A 20,213-nucleotide genomic window follows, 5' to 3' on the forward strand; every position below is an offset into this window, starting at 1 on the left:
TAAGTCAACCTACGCTACGCAACTCCAGCTGCTGGAGTTGACGTACCTTAGGTTGAGTTACTGGGGTCTACACCACGGCGGGTTGATGGGACAAACTCTCCCCCATCAACTTAACCTTACTCTTCTCTTTGGGGGTATAGTACAGGGGTCAACTGGAGAGCGATCTACAGTCAATTTGGTGAGTCTTTACTAGACCCGGTAATCGACCTCCAGTGGTTCAATCTCAGAGCATGGATTTTAGCCCATGAAAGCTTATGCCCAAATACATTTGTTAGTCTCTAAAGTACCACAAGGACTCCTCATTGTTTTTGCTGATACAGACTAATGCAGCTACCACTCTGAAACAGATCTCAGAGCGTCGTCCCCATCTGTAATGTAGACCTGCCCCTAGTATTAGCAGCTTTATACAGGTGTAACTGGTTCCACACTACCAGGATTGTACTGATTTAATTATATTGGTTAAGTTTTAACAGTACAACTTTTGTGTGCGGACAAGCCCTTAAAGAAATTGATATCATTAGCTCTTTGACCTATGTAAGGAATGCACCTTCCTGCTCTGCTTTCAGTATTTGCATTATACTAGTGCCTGTAGGCACCACATAGGATCAGGGCCCCATTGTATTAGCTACTGTGTAAACACATGAGAGACAATCCCTACTTCAAAGGTTCACAGACTAAATAGTCAGCCAATGGCAAGTGGGGATGGATGTAGTGACTTTCCGAGAGTCACACAGCAGGTCAGTGGTAGAGTAGGGAATAGAAGGTCCAGCTACACCATACCACAAAATGAAAGCATGTTTTAACCCACTCTGTGTCTGTGACCAGATCCCCAAACACACATATTTTAAATGCAAATGAAGCCTAATTTGAAGTCAGTGTTTCTGTAGTGCCTTGCATCCAAGGACTCCAAGCATTTTACAGATAATGAACCAAGCCTCACAATACCCTTTCATTATTATCATCAATTTACAAACTGGAGAAACTGAGGAACCTGAAAGTAAAATGTCAAGATGACCAAGGACACCAGTACCCTATAACAGGACTTTCGGTGATTATGTTCCCGTCCACTGTCGCAGCAAAAACTCAGAATCATGGGCTCAGGTCACAGCAGATGAGAAGCCTTTCAGTTCCCCTTTCAGTAATGACTTGTCTACATGGGGAAGACTGACTGACATAACTAATGTAACACCAATATTTTAAAAGGGCTCTAGAGGTGATCCCGGCAATTACAGACCGGTAAGTCTAAAGTCAGTACCAGGCAAATTAGTTGAAATGATAGTAAAGAATACATAGAAGAACATAACTTGTTGGGCAAAAGTCAACATGGTTTCTGTAAGGGGAAATCATGTCTTACTAATCTATTAGAGTTCTTTGAAGGGGTCAACAAACATGTGAACAAAGGGAATCCAGTGGACATAGTGTACTTAGATTTCCAGAAAGCCTTTGATAAGGTCCCTCACCAAAGGCTCTTACGTAAATTAAAGTTGTCATGGGATAAGAGGGAAGATCCTTTCATGGACTGAGAACTGGTTAAAAGACAGGGAACAAAGGTAGGAATAAATGGTAAATTCTCAGAATGGAGAGGGGTAACTAGTGGTGTTCCCCAAGGGTCAGTCCTAGGACCAATCCTATTCAACTTATTCATAAATGATCTGGAGAAAGGGGTAAACAGTGAGTTGGCAAAGTTTGCAGATGATACTAAACTACTCAAGATAGTTAAGACCAAAGCAGATTGTGAAAAATCACAAAACTAAGTGATTGGGCAACAAAATGGCAAATGAAATTTAATGTGGATAAATGTAAAGTAATGCACATTGGAAAAAATAACCCCCACTATACATACAATATGATGGGGGCTAATTTAGCTACTATTAATCAGGAAAGAGATCTTGAAGTCATTGTGGATAGTTCTCTGAAGACATCCACACAGTGAGCAGCGGCAGTCAAAAAAGCAAACAGGATGTCAGGAATCATTCAAAAAGGGATAGAGAATAAAATGGAGAATATCTTATTGCCCTTATATAAATCCATGGTACGCCCACATCTTGAATACTGCGTACAGATGTGGTCTCCTCATCTCAAAAAAGATATACTGGCATTAGAAAAGGTTCACAGAAGGGCAACTAAAATGATTAGGGGTTTGGAACAGGTTCCATATGAGGAAAGATTAAAGAGGCTAGGATTTTTCAGCTTGGAAAAGAGGAGACTAAGAGGGGATATGATAGAGGTATATAAAATCATGAGTGGTGTGGAGAAAGTGAATAAGGAAAAGTTATTTACTTGTTCCCATAATATAAGAACTAGGGGCCATCAAATGAAATTAATGGGCAGCAGGTTTAAAACAAATAAAAGGAAGTAGTTCTTCACACAGCACACAGTGTGGAACTCCTTACCTGAGGAGGCTGTGAAGGCTAGGACTATAACAGGGTTTAAAAGAGAACTAGATAAATTCATGGAGGTAAGTCCATTAATGGATATTAGCCAGGATGGGTAAGGAATGTTTCCCTAACCTCTGTTTGTCAGAGGATGGAGACGGATGACAGGAGAGAAATCACTTGATCATTACCTGTTATATTCACTCCCTCTGGAGCATCTGGCATTGGTCACTGTCGCTAGACAGGATATTGGGCTGGATGGACCTTTGGTCTGATCCAGGTTGGCCGTTCTTATGTTCTTAGGTTAACTATTCCAGAATAACTCCCTTGTGTGGACACTGTTCTGGAATGAAAGTGATTTTATTCTGGTATAATTACTCTGCTTTCTGAATGAAGTAGATAGTCACTGTTATTTTGCAACAGAGTGTCCATGCAGGGAGATATTGCAGAATAATTACGCTGGAATAACTATTCTAGTTCGTTTCCCTGTGAAGACAAGCCCTCAGGCTCTCCATTCAATTATGTATTTAGCTGTCACATATGATTGCTGCTCCTCCCCGCTCCAGCTCACCTTGCCGCTGAGCAAGAGAAAGTGTTAACTTCATTGTGCAAACTGAGATGCTAGACAGTGAACTGTCTTGCAAGCTTCAACTCAGTGATTTTCCCCTCTTTGCAAGAGAGAGATGTTGACAGTTCAAGCTGTTCAGATTTGACTCTGCAATCCGTACTCTTATCTACATGAGGGACATTTTTGAAAAACTGCTCATAGTTGTGCCAGTTTAGCAGTGTGGGAGCCTGACTGCATGCAGGGCTTTGGCTGCCAACTCAATTTTCAGCACTGTGTTGATTAGATTTCCTCCCAGCAGGGTTAGACAGTCCAGTACTGAAAATGGTGTCAGCAGCTAGTGTTTACACTAAAATATAAGACCTTGTCTTCATTGCCAAAAGAGGTGTATTGTTTTCATCTCAGGGGTAATTAACTTTCCCGAGCTATCCTGAGGTAAAAACATAGTGAAGACCAGACACTGCAGTTTTACTGTAAGGTAAATTGTGAGGTTAACAGCCTTATGTCCTATCCATGGTTAACCTCGTTAAAATTACCTCACCTAAAACTGAAGTGCCTTATCTTCACTTTGTTTTTAACTTCAAGATACCTCAGATGTGTTAGTTACCCTCAAGTAAAAAATGACCCCCTTTTAGCAGTGAAAACAATGCCTACCAGACTCCTAATGTTGCTAACACCACTGCAGCAGAATCACTTTTATCAAGGATGTGGCCTGTGATTCTTTCCCCTCAACTGTGCCATCCAATGAAAAGATCATTGGCCTTGTTTAAATACTTGCCATTGAATTATGGATTTAAGAGCCTGATTCTGCGGGCAGGTCTACACTACAAACTTGCACCAATGCAGCTGTGCCACTGTAGCACTTCTGGTGAAGATGCTCTAAGCCGATGGGAGATCTCCTGTCAGCTAAATGGCTCTACCTCCATGAAAGGAGGTAGCTATGTCAATGGGAGAAGCTCTCCGGGCTTAGCACTGTTTACACAGGGGTTTACGGTCAGATTAACTACAGTACTTAGGGGTGTCGATTTTTCATACCTTTGAGTGACAGTTATACCGAAGTAAGTGTATCATGTAGACCTGGCCTCATTTACACGGTGGCCCCTTTACATTGGAATTTACACACACTGTAAGGGCTGATCTATATTGAGAACTCACATCTGCATAGCTACATCTGTCAGGGATGTGAAAAATCCAAACCCCAGAAAGACAAAGCTATGCAGACGTATTCGCTGGTGTATACAGCACTAGGTTGATGGACGAATTGTTCCATTGACCTAGCTACCATCTCTCAGGGAGGTGGATTACTTACACTGATGGAGAACCTCTCCCGTCGGCATAGGTAGCATCTACACGAAAGGACTACAGAGGCATAGCTGCAGCTATGTCGCTGTAACAGTTTAAGTATAGACATACCCTAAGGCCCCTTTGCACAGCCAGAGTGATGTGAATGAGACTGTAAAGCAAGGTCTTCATGGGAAATTTTTTTCAGTATAACCTAGGGTGTGAATTTAAACTGATACAGTTATATCAGTGTAATCCCCGTGTCGATGCTCTTATTTCAGTATGAGTGTCTTTTTTCAGTTCAGCTTTTGTCACTTGATAAATGAATAGGAATTACTTGTTTGATTTCACCTGCAGTAGCATCCCGCAGCTAGTCAGCCTTTGTCCTAACCCTGTAGTTATAAAGGCCACAGATTACATTGTGGTCCTGTTTTAGTGAGATCGGAAGCCAGAAGCAACAATAGTATTTATTTTTGTGTCTTCAGCATCTCTGATCCTACTGTGCTTCAGTGTCTAGGTGTTATGGTGACTGGCATTCCATAAATACCATAACTAGACAGATGGAATAAGTAGATGCTAAGTGTCTCCAATCCCCATTGAAGTCAACTGGGTGCCAAACCCTTCACAGGAGGTGTTCAGTGCCTCACAGTGGTCTAGCCCCATAGACTGGACAGTGTACATTCCTGGGCTAGATTCACTTCAGTACCTCAGGCCTTGTCAATAGTTAACACCCCTGTATAGACACACTTATTTGATTTAGGTTTTGTCTACACTAGCACTTTTGCTCTCCCATTGACATAGCTACTGACGCTCCTTGTGGGTGGTTGAGTTATGCCAGCAGGAGAGAGCTCTCTGTCACTGGTAGAGAGCAGTTACACAGGAGACCTTACAAAGGCGCAGCTGCAGCAGTACAGCTGTGCCGCTGTAAGTTCCGTAGTGTAGACATGGCCTCAGGAGTTGCTTAGGTTTAATAAGCTTAAACTAAATTGAAATAAACTTGGTTTAAACTAGAATAAAAATGTTTGCACCAGTTGAATTAAATTGGTTTCAATTCACACCTGTAGTTAAACTGCATATGGCCAAGGCCTCAAAGCCTTCATGTTGTACCCTTCTGTGTTGGGGATGTCAGCTGTGCCCCATGACAGGATTAACCCCTACTGAGAGTCAGGGAGTATTTCTACTGTCATTCTCAGCAGGGGTTCTGCCAGGGGAGGGTATATGTAATTTAGTGCATCTGCGCTGCATCCTCTCTTCCAGGAGGGACTTCCAGGGGATGAGGTGTATCAGCAGAGTGCTAGCTATGCTCACTCTGTAGAGAGCTCCAGGCTCTTTGGTGGAGCAGGACTGTAAGTGCCTTGTGCTGTTGTGATCCCTCCAGCTGAATTTTCCATGGTTGTGAATCTGCAGGTCAGGTTACTATGGGAGAGAGCCCAGAGGTAAATAGGGCCCCTAGTGTAAAACACTGTACAGTCAAAAGCACGACCATTGTTGGGAGGGTCCTCTTTTACAGTGAAGTTGCCCTCGCTTTTTCACTTGTCTGAGATACTTTCAGTCTTGAAAAGTCTTTGTCTTTTAATCCTTTCCTGTACTACATTTGGCTATTGAGCCACTTTCAGGTTTTCCTGATGTTGAATAAGATTGGGCCACACTGAGCATTTGGGGGAGAACTTTCATTTTGCCCAGGAATATTCCATCAGGTTTGGATTGAATCCCACTCTTTCTTAGTCCCTGCCCTCTTTTCCCATGAGAACAGGTGACAAAAAGCCATGAAAGATCTGAGGGAGATTTCTTTAGGGACTAAGTTAAAATGAGTGTTTTAGTGGGGGAGGAAACAACACCTGACATCTATACTGGAAATATCTGTTTGTTGTGGAGCACTATGCCTTGTATGAAGTGCGTTGCCTTCAGTGTGCTTGTTAGGATGTGAATTCCTTTGTTGCAGCAAGACAAACAACAGAGACCAGAGCAGCAGTTGCATTTCTGCTGTTTGTTCCATCTTCGATGGCTCATGGGTGTGAGTTTCAGTCACCCCATTTCCCAGTTCCTGGCACGCTTCTTACACAGCCCTGATTTGGAGCTCCCTGCCATCTTTCCACAAACACAATACAAAGGCCAAATGCCTTTGAGCCTCCCACCCCCACGTTCCCATTCCCAGTCGGATGAACCCAGACTTCCTTTTCTCTGTTCCCTCCCCAGCCCTACCCTCATGACTGCGCACAGCACAGTTCCAGATTCTAATCTCTCTCCTGAGTATGTCACCCTTGTATCTGGGTGCAAGACAAAACCTATGTAAGGCCTGTAGTATTGTAAAATCTGGCAACCTTCTTCTCAGCTCTGATTTTACTGAACTGCATAAATAGTTTGTCTGTCAAGCCTGTGTACACTCTTTCTCTCTCACATTCACGTACACTCTCTCTCTTCTGTACAGAGGGCGAAAAAGGTTTCTTGATTCCTTGTTGACTTCCCTCTTCCCCTCAATAATTATTTTATACCCTGAAGCATGAGATTAGATTACTTTTATTATCTTAGCTGACATAGCAACAGATGGTTTTTAATGGTCACAAAATTAGACAGCCCCTTTTGAAAATCCAGTCTCAGTATTTGTCTTAATGTAGAAGTAAGTCCCACAGGAGAATTTCCCTTTTTCTTCTAAAAGTTTCTGTAACTGGGTTGACCAACAACCATGCATTAGCCCTGGCTGTGGACAGAGGTTTATGTGTGGATGTAAACTGTAAACAATTGTGCTTGCCCACAAGCTATCATTTTGTTAATGAACTGGTAGAAATCTGGGGGAGATCCTGAGCTGCTATAAATGATTGTCGTTCCATTTAAGAAAAAAAAATAGATTATGCCAGAGAAACTTTGGACTAATCTATACAGCAAGGAGCAGACGTTAGCTGGTATATATTGTCATAGCTCCATTGACTCCTTGACTAAGTTTCTTTGGCATGATCTGTTTTTCTATAAAGCCATATTGACTTCCATCTGAGTGATTGATCTGTACTAAACAAATTTATATAATGGTCTGCAGTGTGAGATATTGGTGGATATAGAAATATTTCTCTTTAACCAAAGGAAGAGGATTTCAGCAGTGGATATCCAGTGCGTAAGAAAGGGAGAGCTCGGTGTCTTGGCCATGGGACCTACAGTATCATCAGAGTGACTCCCTTACTTATCTCTAGTGAAATATCCTATAACCTAGTGAAAAGCTATATTCTGTGCACCCAAAAATCTTAGCCTGGTTATTAGCAGTGTTACTTGTTTCAAGAGTGGGTATATTTAAGAGTGACCTAGTTATTGTGACATCAAGGTCACTGGTCAGATGTGCTACCATTTGAGGAATTCACACAAAAGTCCCTTTCCAATATCATAAGTTACAACGTTCAGCCCCCAGTGTTCTCTGGTCAAGGCTGACCATACATTCAGAATCCACAAATTGTCATGACACTCAAGTTTTAGGTACAATATGAAACCTTATTGCAAATCTAAGGGAGACTAGCTGGCATTGCTGTCAGCTCTTAATAGATTTTAGGAACAGTTTACATTCACACATATATCCAGAAATACATACAGACAGAGATATAGCTAGATAATATTAATAATGTACAGAAAACTATAATCTACTTCTGTACTTCAACAAAATGGCTTCCATTTGAGGAGCTACAAACATTAATTAATTAAACTTACAAGGCAGGGAAATATTATCATCCCCATATTGCAGATGTGGATAATGAAGCAACAGATAGGACAGTTGACTTGCTGAGGGTCACAATGGAAGTTTGACAGAACTACGAACAGAACTCAGATCAAGAGAATGTATGTGGTACAAAGCTTTTACTGGGATTCCTACAATAAGCCTGTGTGGCAGAGCCAGGGGTGAACTATGTAAATCATTCTAAGCCCACTTAAAAACTTTATACTGTGTGACAGACCCAGACCAGTGGGGTACAGGAGTCTGGTCCTGTTGGTATCCAGGAAGTGGGTGGGCGAAGCCCGCCCACTGCAAAAGGACCTCCCCCCAGCCTAAGGGGAGGATCCACAGGTCTGTGATACCAAATAAATATGGGGGACAACTAAGGAAAAAAACAGGATCGGGAGTGAGGTTACAGGAGTCTGGTAGAAGGCAAATATACTGGTCACTGGATAAGTAGTTTTCTGTTCCCTGAGTGACCAGAGCAGGGGCTCCACTAGAGTAATCAGGAACCTGCTAGAACCAATTAAGACAGGCAGGATAATTAAGACACCTGGAGCCAATTAAGAAACTGCTCGAATCAATTAGGACAGGCTGGCTAATCAGGGCACCTGAGTTTAAAAAAGACCTCACTTCGGTTTGTGGCATGTGTGAGGAGCTGAGAGGGAGTGGGAGTGGGTGTGGGTGTGCTGCTGGAGGACTGAGTACAAGCGTTATCAGACACCAGGAGGAAGGTCCTGTGGGTGAGGATAAAGAAGGTGTTTGGAGGAGGCCATGGGGAAATAGCCCAAGGAGTTATAGCTGTCATGTAGCTGTTACAGGAGGCACTATAGACAGCTGCACCCACAGGTCCCTGGGCTGGAACCTGGAGTAGAGGGTGGGCCTGGGTTCCCCCCAAACCTCCCAACTCCTGATCAGATACAGGAGTTGACCCAGACTGGGGTTCCACCAGAGGTGAAGATCACTGAGGCGAGCAAATCTGCCAGTAAGCGCAGGACCCACCAAGGTAGAGGAGGAACTTTCTCACAACTGTAACATCATTTTTAATGCCACTTGTACAGAAAAGCACTTTTGGAGAAATTTTATAGATTTTTACAAAAATAAACCAGGGTCATATAACTCCATCTGTAAAGCTAGTTTGTCTTAATTACCCTGGTAACTACCTGATTTCTTAATTACCTTGCCCTGTAGTACAGATGGACAGGAGAGTTAAAAACCTTCTTTGAGGCCCAATCCTTTGTATTTAAGACAATGGGAGTTTTCCCCCTTAACGTTAATGGAAGCAGGTTTTGGCCATTTATGTTTATTCATAAAATAGAAGAAATTGGAAAGCAAAACTGTGCCAACATACCACTTGTTAGCCTACTATCATACATCCCATAAATGAAAGATGTATATAATCAATGCTGTTCAAGATACCTGAAGTCTGCACCTACTCAAAATGATTCGGAAAAGAGAAGTGCCCAGTATCAAAGATTCTAAAGGACACAAAAAAGTAAATCAAGGTTATATGTAAAATTTTGGGTCAGCCAAATGTCAGAGTCCTATAAATGTTAATCATAAAGTATGTAACCAGAGTTTGTCAAAGCAGAGACGTGGATAATGTACCACACACATATTCTGGTGCATGTGACCTATCCCAATCTGCTTGTAAAGGATACAACAGACTGAAATAATCCCAGTGTAACAGTGTACCCTCAGGGATCAAGGTTTTGCCTCTTAGTAATTCTTGCAACAATATAGATTATTCCACTCTAGTATATAACTAAAAATGAGTACTTCTCTGTACAGCTTCAGGGTAGAATTTTCAAAAGTGCTGATTGTGATCTAAGTTCACTTCCATTGAAATCAGCTTCCATTGACTTCAGTGAGAGCAGAGTTAGGCCAATGCTGAGTCTACCCGCAGCATTCTCTACTAGCTACTCAATTTTTGAAAGCTTCCTGTTAGGCACAGGTGTATTTTCACCCTGCAATACATGTGCATACATTTCAGTTAGTGTAAAACAGAGACTAGGATATGCAGGTTGTATTGCTAATCATACCACAGCCCATATAGGAAAAAAAACTGGTAGTTTACAGGGTGGAACATTATATCCATGAATGATCAAACAAGGGTAAAAACAATGCTCTGGAAGATCACGGCCAGGAGGGGAGTGGAAGAAACAAACAGGGTGAGGGGAGGGAGATTTTTTTTAAATTAAGATTCCTGTATTAACATTTGTTTTGCCATAGTGTCTTCCACTGAAAGAGCTCAATGTTTTTCATAAATAGTAATGAATTATCTGTCTCTTTAGGTACTTATATGGGCCTCCGCTCTTTTATAAAACAAACACCTCCCAAATAATTACCAAAACCAAACAAATTCAAAACCAGAATTTTCCTTCCTTCATTGCCTGCAGGAGAAAACTGGAATAGGCAGTTTAATTTATTCACATTTTTTAAAAAAATTGTAAATGTAAGAGGGTAAGGCTGGCATATGAAGTGTTTTTGACAAAAAAGATACTTGACGAACATTCATGAGCGGGAGGACCGTACAGTAGTTATGGTGCTAGCCCAGGATTTGAGAGGCTAAGATTCAATTCTCTGTTCTGCCACAGACATCCTGTATGACCTCCCGGAAGTCATTTAAGATGGGATCCACAAAGGAAATGAAGCATTGTAACATTGAGCATCGTGACACCTAGAAAAATCACAGGAACAACACTGATCCACCTATGCTTCCTAGACAATGAATAGGGGGAGATGAGTGCCTTAGAATGCACTCCACAAAGCCAGCATAGTAGGTAGGGACCTGCCTAAGCCAGCCAGTGAGAGATGCCAACTAGACAGGTGTGGCTTAAGCCATGGATCTCTCTTGGATTTAGGCATGTAAGTACAGGCTGCACAGAGGTGTCTATTTCTGCTTAGCAATCCACAAATGGGAACCAGCTACCTGATTCCAGGCGCCTACGGTGTTTCTTGCCAGAATGAGTTAGGCACCTGCCTCATGCCACACAAAACGGTCAGAGGAGGAGACAATAAGTATCTTTGTGGATAGAGGCCTTAGTCTGTCTGTGCCTCGGTTGTCCATCTGTAAAAATAGGAATAATAGCACTGCCCTGCTTCACAGGGGAAATGCAAGGGTAAATATGTTACAGATTATGAGGTGGTCAGATACTACAGTGATGGATCCCATTTAAATATCATAGTTGTGGTTGCCAGGGGGCCTGCAGCTTGCTCTTATCTCCAGTGAGAGTGAGTTTCAGAGGTCCATGTAATGCAAAACAGAGCATGCCAGTTGCTGTGTTGTGGGAAATTAGGAAAAATGCTTTAGGGTTTTTTTTCCCTCTGAAATTTTCTGCAAAAATACTCCAGTTTTTAATGAAAAACTGAATTATTGTTTTTAATCATGAGAAAATTTCAAATGGAATGAAGAATTTTCTGCTAATAAAAACTAATCATTTTTTTTAAAAAACAATTTCCCCCAAAATACCCCCTCCCCCCGAAAGAAAGCCCAACCTTTGATTGCAAAATTTTCAACCAGCTCTGCCCCACATTCACAAGCCTCGTCGTATCAGTCAGTCAACATGCTAGGTTACATTGTTCTCGTGGTATATACCAGTTCTGGAAGGCATGATCACAGAGAGTCAACCTCTCAGGCAGGGCCAATCCCATGGAGGGCAGAGAAACCTTGAATTGAACGCTATATTTAGTGAAGAGAGAGGTGCACCAAGGTGCTGTGCTTGTGGGGACTAGTTTTGCTAGGTAGCTGCTGCCATTTGTGTGAAATGTAGCTAGTTCTGAGTGCATGGCTTTGTTCCTCAGAGCATCCCTTATGAGGCAGGTTACAGAGGGTGCACCAGCAATGTTAATTCTGGGTTTAGGGCTAGTACAGGTTTTCAGAGATCCTACATTTCTAAAATGGGCAACTCTACTAAAAATACCTCTAGACATTTTAACATATCTCACATGTATTAGTAATACTCCCATTTTAAGTTCTCCCACTCTGCATATTATTATCCCCATTTTAGCAGATAGTGGAACCCAGGCAAAGAGGAGTAGAATGACATGCTGAAGTGCTGGGTCTAGAACCCATCTCTCTTGATAGCTCAGGCTGTGTTTTAACCATTTAGCCATGTTGTCTCTCATTAGTTTGTTGGTGAAAAAGGGCTTTTCTTTTGCCTTCCTGATAAAAGGCAACTATGAGGCCATCTTAGGCTTCTGCCTGCACTCTTGTGGTTTATTCAGGACTATCCAAGGAATTGTGAATCTATAATTCACAGTTGCTTGTTATGAAGCTGTACATGTGTGCCACATACACATCTCAAGGAAAAAGGGGGGAGCAGCTCAGCCTCTTGGCTTCTTCTGCCATAAGAGAGTGCCTCAAAACATCAAGCTAAAACAGGGGTAGGCAACCTATGGCATGCATGCCGAAGGCAGCACGTGAGCTGATTTTCAGTGGCACTCACAGGGCCTGGATCCTGACCACCAGTTGGGGTGGAGGGGGACTCTGCATTTCAATTTAATTTTAAATGAAGCTTCTTAAACATTTAAAAAACCTTATTTACTTTACATACAACAATAATTTAGTTATATATTATAGACTTAGAGAAGGAGACCTTCTAAAAACATTAAAATGTGTTACTGGCACGCAAAACCTTAAATTAGAGTGAATAACTGAAGACTCGGTGCACCACTTCTGAAAGGTTGCCGACCCCTGAGCTAAAACCTAAATATTGGTTAGTGACCTAAGGAGTGTTTGCCAGGAGGGAATTTTAATTCAGTTGTCCAAATAGAAGGTATTTAACCTCTTGCTCTCACATAATTACTGTACCTTGGTTTTCTTTAAAAAGCACATTTAGAACTGGTGAAAGGTGTCAGCTTTATAATGTAGAACACTGAAGCCTTCTGTTCTATAGGAAAGGTATAACGTGCACTCTTCTCCCAGTATGCCTTAGCACTGACCTAGCACAACCACCTGGAGCAGGGAGCCAGTAGTTTAGTCTCCATGGCTGCAGGTTCCTTGGCTTCTCTGAAGAGATAGCCAACAAAGGGGTCAGTTAAGGCTAATTGTGTCAGTGGTTACTGGTGTACGGGTACTTCTCTATGTGAAATAAGACTGAGCCCAGCCTCTCATTTCAGAGAGCCTATGAGCTGGTAATGACTTTCAGTCATTATTGATCTGAGAGAGAGTCCGACCAGTGGCAAAAGCTTCTATCCCAGGCCTTTACTTCTGGTTGCTATTGGCTTGTTTCATCCCAAGGGCATGGAAGGCTGAGAAATGAAGCCATAAATGGGGTCACTGTCTTTTCACCTCAGGCTGATCTGCGAGCTCCCCAAATTCATCCGTGTTAGAAGTATCTGATGATGTTGTCTTGCCCTTCTCTTCACAGACTGCAGGCTGCTTTGGGATTACGTCTATCAGCTGCTTTCTGACAGCCGGTACGAAAACTTCATCCGATGGGAGGACAAGGAATCCAAAATATTTCGGATAGTGGATCCCAATGGGTTGGCTCGGTTGTGGGGAAACCACAAGGTAAAGAGCGGTGGGGTTTTCCTCCCAGGGAATGTTGCCATTTGTAATATTCTGGAGTTCATCCAGAAACATTAAAGAGAGAAGGAGAAAGTAAAATAGTTATGGAAAGGTTTAATCTTTTATTCTATTTGTATCAGTTTACATATCTAAAGCATCCAACCTTCATCAGCAGGGACCACAGAAAGCCAGGCATTATATAAAGAGCCTGGTAGTTTGTGGGTAAAGACATTTAGCTAGAAAATGATATGGACTCAGGTTGTAATAGTTCTGCTTTCTGAAGGTATCTCCCTCCTCCTTAGGTCTGACCCTACTGGGTGCTCAGGCTAGCTAGAATTATGTCTGGAAGGGGCCATAATGTCTCTGGTATGGAGCTTTCTTAGGAAAACCACAGGTTAACAATTTAATAGAAATCTCTACTTGGGGACTCATCTGAGATTTGAGACATTGCCTGTTTTCTCTTTCCAAAGGCTGAGCTGCTTCGCATTCCTTGCCACATTGATAAAACAGCTATTGCCTGGGAGGAGAAAATATTATGTTGTAAGAAACACCAAATACAATAGCATTAGAATTTTCCTTGTCTGAAAATGATTCTGATTTGCTTGCATTAAAGCAGTGGTCACCAGCCTTTCGATTGTGATCGACTGGTCGATCCTGGGGACTCTCCCAATCAATCGTGCTCTCCGGTGGTGCAGCGGGGCTGCCACTAAGACAGGCTCCCTGCCTGCCCCGGCCTGGGGGGTGGGGGCACAGAGGGGTCTCCGCACCCTGCTCTGGCCTGCAAGCATCATCCCCGCAGCTCCCATTGGCTGGGAATGGAGAGCTATGGCCAATGGGAACTTTGGGGTCTGTGCCTGCAGAGAGGGGCAGCGCACAGACCTGCGTGCTCCCATCCCTCCTCCCAGGATGTGATCAGAGAAAAGTGAATGGAGATTTGGGTGCCTCAGTTTTAGATACTCAACTTTGAGATATCTTAAAAGGACCTAATTTTCAGAAAGCATTGAGTACCCACTGTCTGACAGGCCACTTTTGAAAATCTTGACCTTACAGCACAGATAGGCTTTGGAGAATAGGCACTTCTGCTGGAGAATGAGCCTGCCGGCAGCAGAAGGGCTTGGGTGAACAAAACTCAGCTTCTCCATTCTCACGCTCTCGTTTGCCACTGGAGCCTTCCCTAAAGCGTCACCGAGCCAGCCATGGCTCTCAGTGGGAGGGGCAAACAAAAGGGGCCTTTTGGAAAACAAAACCAGAGTGAGGGATCTGGGCTCAGTTAAGTAAGCGACTGATGGCAGTCGCTCATGTCAGGCATAGAATGGGCAAGCACTGCACAAGCTTCCCACACACAGCTGTGCCAGCTTATCTTATTTCAGACCTCTGACACTCTGCTATTATAGAGCTGCTCCCCAGCACAGCTCTGCCAATGCACCTCCTACTGTTCCTGAGCAGAGATTCCCAGTGTGCCAAAGTGTGTGTGGGGAGGGGCTTTGAAATGTAAACAGATGTACACATTAGTGGAATTATTCCTGATGTACACCAGAAAAAAGTGAGAGGAGAAACAGGCTCTAGATTTCAAAGTGCTGTGTAAACATTAGCTAATTAATGGAGGGGAAGCCCAGAGGAGCACCACCTTTAACAGGAAGGAGTGCTGTCAAATAAAGTTTAGCTGTTCACAAGCTTTTACAAAAGGCCATCATTGAAAGTAAGTCCTACATGGGGTGATACTCTCTTTCATAACTAAGTCTCTTCTCGTGATGAAGGCCTTTGTTGAGCACAGTCCAGTGTGACCTATTTAAAAATCGCTCCCCATTTTTGGAAGCCACCCTCATTCAAATCACACTGTATGAAAAGAAAGCCATAAAATGCTGGAGAAGCAGGATGTGCCTACAAACAACAGAGGATCAGAGCAGGTAGCTTCTTTAACTAGCATGGTCATTTTGCCTCGCTGTGGTATTTCTGTAGCTGCTTCCAAAGCTTTAGGAAGGGTGTACTGAATTGTGTCTCACTGCTTTTCTTTTGGAACAAACAGAACAGAACAAATATGACCTATGAGAAAATGTCCAGAGCCCTACGCCACTACTACAAACTAAATATCATCCGGAAGGAGCCAGGACAAAGGCTTTTGTTCAGGTAATTGCTCCTCTTTTTTTAATTCCCCCTTCTCTGCTTGGGGTGATTTCTTTTTGATGATAGCAGGAAGTAGTTTGGGGCAAGTTGCTCCACTACCAGCCATGTAGCACCATTGTCAATGGGCATAAAGCTGAAAGAGCCTTCCACACTGGTGCTTCCACACCTTCAGGGGGGCTGTACCAATGTACCAGACAAAGAGCCTGATCTACTGCTCACTGGGATCATTCCATTGACTCCAGCGGACACTGGATCAGGCTTTAAGACCTCAGTTGTGCGCCTCCCATTTGGTTTCACAGTTTAAGTCACAGCAGTGCTTGATTTAAACCCAAGTCTTTTGATCTCACCACATCGGAGCTTGAGCTACTTCAAACCTCCATCTTGTGATCACTCAGCTGGGATTTGGAGTTCCCCTGAACACCAGCAGGGTTTATAACATGTACTGCAGAATGGGAGGTGTGCAGCAGCCGTGGAATGGGACCCAACATAGAGGCTTACAATGAGCAGAGGAAAGGGGAAAGCTAGGTGAGCCATTCACAAAACCTGAAGTACCAGTATTGGCAATACACCCCAATGTTTGGGAACCACTGTTCTAGACTGTGGGAAACAGAGATGTAGTGGGTGTATATGTCTGTAATTTGTCAGTATCTAGGAGGAGCTCTGCATCTCGTGAGGCAGGATCACTGGAAACTGATCCCACTTTAGAGTCTGATGCAAAGCACCCTGAAGCCATTTGGAGTCTCTCCTTTGACATCAATGGATTTTGGAACACTCATTTTAACTGGAAGGCAGGGTTTTGTTTGGGGCTTCTTAGCATAGTATGGAAAAAGAAATAACTAGAGCCAGTCAAAATAATTTACACTGAAAACATTTTTGACGGAAAAGAGTAAGTTCATGGAAACCCTGTGTTTTGGTAAAAAAAAGTTTATATAAAAAAGAAGGACAAAGGAAAAAATGGAGTAAATGGGGAGGGAAAAATCAATTATTTCAATTTTTATTGAGAATTTTAAAAATTTCAAACTTTCCAATGAACAGTTGATGTTTTTTAGCTGGCCCTAATAATATTGAAAGAGAGAAGAGCAGCTGTAGAAAGTCACCCCATTCATTTTTTTCCCTCACATCAGTGCAGAACAATGCGGAATGTGACTTTGTGAACAACATGCAGACAGTTGTCTTAAAACCACCATGCAGAGCAAGATGGAGGTAGTGAGAGATCTATAGTAGAGAGGCTGCGTGTTTTCTGTAGCACGAGAGGTCAGTGCTGATACTTGGCCTTGCTTAATTCACCAGCATTTACTTACTATGAAGCTGGAGGCCCCACTCAGTACAGTTGGCTTCTCCTCTCTTTCATGTGGGCCTGCCTTCATATCCAAATAGTGTACTTAAACCAACAGGTAATTAAATGTTTTTCTGATTGTGTTCTAAGGAAGCCCATCAGTATCTGGGGGTTGCTAGGGCCAGGTCATGCAGAAAACACTCGGGTGCTGGGGGCAAAAAAAGACTAGGAAGGAAGCACAGAGACTCTTACATACCTTTGAGGATAATGCCCATTGATTTCAATGGAAGTTAGGCACCTAAATACTTTTGCAATCTGGGTCAGAGTAACTAGGGAGATGTTATGGCAGGGTATTAGGGATACTCAGGAGCCCAGGAAACTCAGGATCGTAGTAAGGGTTAAGGGGGGGGAAGCCATTGATTGACATGTCACTTTGTTTTGAAGGTTCATGAAAACCCCAGATGAGATTATGAGTGGCCGAACAGACCGCCTTGAGCACCTTGAGTCCCAGGAACTGGATGAACAAATATATCAAGAGGATGAGTGCTGAAGGAACCAACATGCACCACCTCAGTGGGTCTGTGGGAGAAATGTCTGCCTGGGTGTCTGGAGGAGTTTGGGAAGGGGAACAAGAACACAGGAGCAGAATATGGGGTCAATGCTTACCTTGAAGACCATGCAGGACCCAAAGCACCTTAGTAAAAATAAAAACTAGCAGAGGTGGTGGCCGCAGCAAGGTGGAGGAGAGAGAGCCTGGACTCATGCACTACTTCGTTGTCCCTGCCAAGTCTCCCTTGACTTGTTTTTATTTTCCTTTTGTTGGTTTGTTTCATTCTTTCCTAATAAATATGCAGTTTGACTTTTCTTAATTCATGTAGGATGAGATGCCAGGTTTTGCTTTTTCAGAAGCCTTTCCTATGGAAATAAATGGAGCACTATTACTTTCTGTGCAAGTCTCACAACATAACTCTGGTGACCGTGGCACAGAAGGGGTCACTCTGCTGGTTCCATTTGCTCAGATCACATTTGCTCATGCTGGCACAAGGAAGGTCTCAAGCTACCAAGAAAATTTATCTACACACCCACGTACTAATTGAAGGGGAGGGGGAAAATATGTTGCTACAAGCTTGGGACCCAGTGTATGTTGGGCTGGCAATGGGCTCCTGTTAACTGCTGGCACATGGACCAAATCATCTAAGTGCTCTGAGGAGCCGGGGGGGGTGGGAAAACAAGGAAAACCTCAGACAGAACACAATAGACTGATGCTGGCTTTTGCCCTTTCTCTAGCAAAGAAGATTTTGAATAGAAGTGAAACACAAGGTGGACTTTCTGGTTCAAGTCTTCTATCAAAAAGCAAGGGCTGAAGTATTTGTGATTACAAGTAGTTGCAATTTCCACAGCAGCTAGCAGTTTTTGAGGTAGAGGTGAAGGGCTGCTTTTACATCTTAAGGGGAAGGAAAAATGAGGAAGATACAATTGCTTATAATACTCAGAAGCCTCCCCAGGATCAGCCGGCACTGCTGGAGAGAAAGTGAAATCAGAAGCATGAAGATGTGGTAGACAACCAGAGATCAAATAGCTATACTGGTATCCCGAAACTGGTTATTTGATGCCTCCCACTTCCTGCCCCACCCCTCCCAAAGGCAACTGTACCAGCCAGAGATCACTTCTCGGCTTACCCATTTTTAGCATTGTTTATTTTAAAAAAAATCCACCCCATTGCATTCTTGTCCTTTTTATTTTAAGATATTCTTGTTTTGGCAGCCCCAGTTTGGTGTGCAGCGTTTAGGGCAAGAGCAGCTTTGGCTGCTGCCTGCTACTGGTGGAAGAAAGAACCTTGCCTAGATTGCTGTCAGCAGGAGCAATGGTCCTTTCATCCATATGGACTTTTATGTCGGAGACTGGGAAAACTATTTCCTTTTGTAATTGTACTTTGGTTGGTCCCCGTAGAGATGAGAATTGGTGGTTTCAGGACAAGTGATGGACCCATCAGCCATCCTTTGTTAGTCAAGGAAAAATCTAGCTGCAAAATATGCATTTGGGAAAGGAGAAGATCATGTAATTTTTCAACAAGGAGATTGGAGTTTCTCTGCACAGGCATCATGGGATGCCCAAAGGAAAGGAAGCCTGTGTCTGTTCATTAATAAAATCTCTTTTGTAGTTCATAGGAGTATGAAATTGAAGAAATCAAAGGATCATTAAATCTATCTTACCAAAAAGCCAAGATACAAAACTTGATCTTAACCAAATATTGAACAGGAATGTTGCTATCCAGAAAACTTTCCATTTGGTTAGGCATGGTACCCTATATATTTAAGTAACTAGTCTAATTTCACTGCAAGGTGCACTGAGTCACATATGGCAGAGGGAAGGGATTATTAATGGGCATAGAGTGCCACACCCTGGAATGAGAACAAACCCTTCCCAGTTGGCCTCACATGAAGAAAGACTGGGAATACATCTTCCCTCAAGCTTTATCCAGCCACATAATGAACTGTTTTTTTCCATGCTCTGAGTGGATGTGCTTACAGATTGCAACACACTGTGTATTTGACTTTTTTCCTGCATCAAAGAACAATAAATATCAGCAAAAGAGAAGATCACCACCCCATCAGTCCTTGAGGTGGCTCTAAAACCCTTGAGTACAAAAAGGGTCATTGGGGGAGGTGCTGAGTAATTCTGGCTCTGTGGCCATGGACCTGAAACTGAAGGGAGAGGAAGCTGTTTCTGTTTGGTTTTAGCTAAAGAAAGTGACCTTGTTCAAGGAGACAAGTGGCAGTCTCTTCTCAGGGGCAGAGGCTTAGATGATGAGGGAAAATACCCTCTGGCTTTAGCCATAGCATGCAGAGCTGGCAAACTTCTAACCAAGAAAACTCAAGCCAAAAAAAAAAAAAAAAAGGGAGACTTCAACTGAGAAATGGAGAGGGAAACACCAAAAAGGCATCAGATTTAAAGGAAGTTCCTTACTCTTCACTTCCTTTCTACCATCTGAAAATAGAAAGAAAACAAGAGTTTGCTATTTTATCCCTTGGTACTCTGGCCATGACCAATAGGTGATCATCATTCATTTCCTCTGCTCCAACTACAGGGTTGGAAGGAGGAGGAGAATGCTTGTATTTAAGGGCTCTAAGCTATGTTTTTTTGCTGTGTTGGTATTTATGTGCTGAGGAGTTTGCCAATTTGGTCTACACACTCTTGCCATTTGTGGTGGCAAACATGGTGAAACGTCATCATGGGAATGGTAAAGGGGTGGAAGTTAAGGAATCCTGAACAGACACCTATTTGCCCCAGGGTGAAATTTCACAGAAAAGTTTTTGCCTTTGACAATAATTGGTAACTGACACCTGCAGAAACCAAGAAATAATCCAGATTGAAAAAAATTTGAGCTA

General features: G+C 42.9%; 1 protein-coding gene across 5 annotated transcripts in view; it reads left to right on the top strand.

The window, feature by feature from the left end:
* Positions 1-19,754, top strand: part of ETV6 (ETS variant transcription factor 6) — a 181,895-nt gene extending 162,141 nt beyond the window's left edge. For all 5 annotated transcript variants that reach the window (XM_032803014.2, XM_032803015.2, XM_075070530.1 and 2 more), the window contains 3 exons: positions 13,285-13,427; positions 15,451-15,551; positions 17,269-19,754. In XM_032803014.2, coding sequence (XP_032658905.1) covers positions 13,285-13,427; positions 15,451-15,551; positions 17,269-17,374 — 350 coding nt within the window. In that variant the 3' untranslated portion in view covers positions 17,375-19,754. The remainder of the gene's footprint in view (positions 1-13,284; positions 13,428-15,450; positions 15,552-17,268) is intronic.
* Positions 19,755-20,213: the final 459 nt, after the last annotated feature.

Source organism: Chelonoidis abingdonii, chromosome 1 (genome assembly GCF_003597395.2).
Source record: "Chelonoidis abingdonii isolate Lonesome George chromosome 1, CheloAbing_2.0, whole genome shotgun sequence".
NCBI lineage: Eukaryota > Metazoa > Chordata > Testudines > Testudinidae > Chelonoidis > Chelonoidis abingdonii.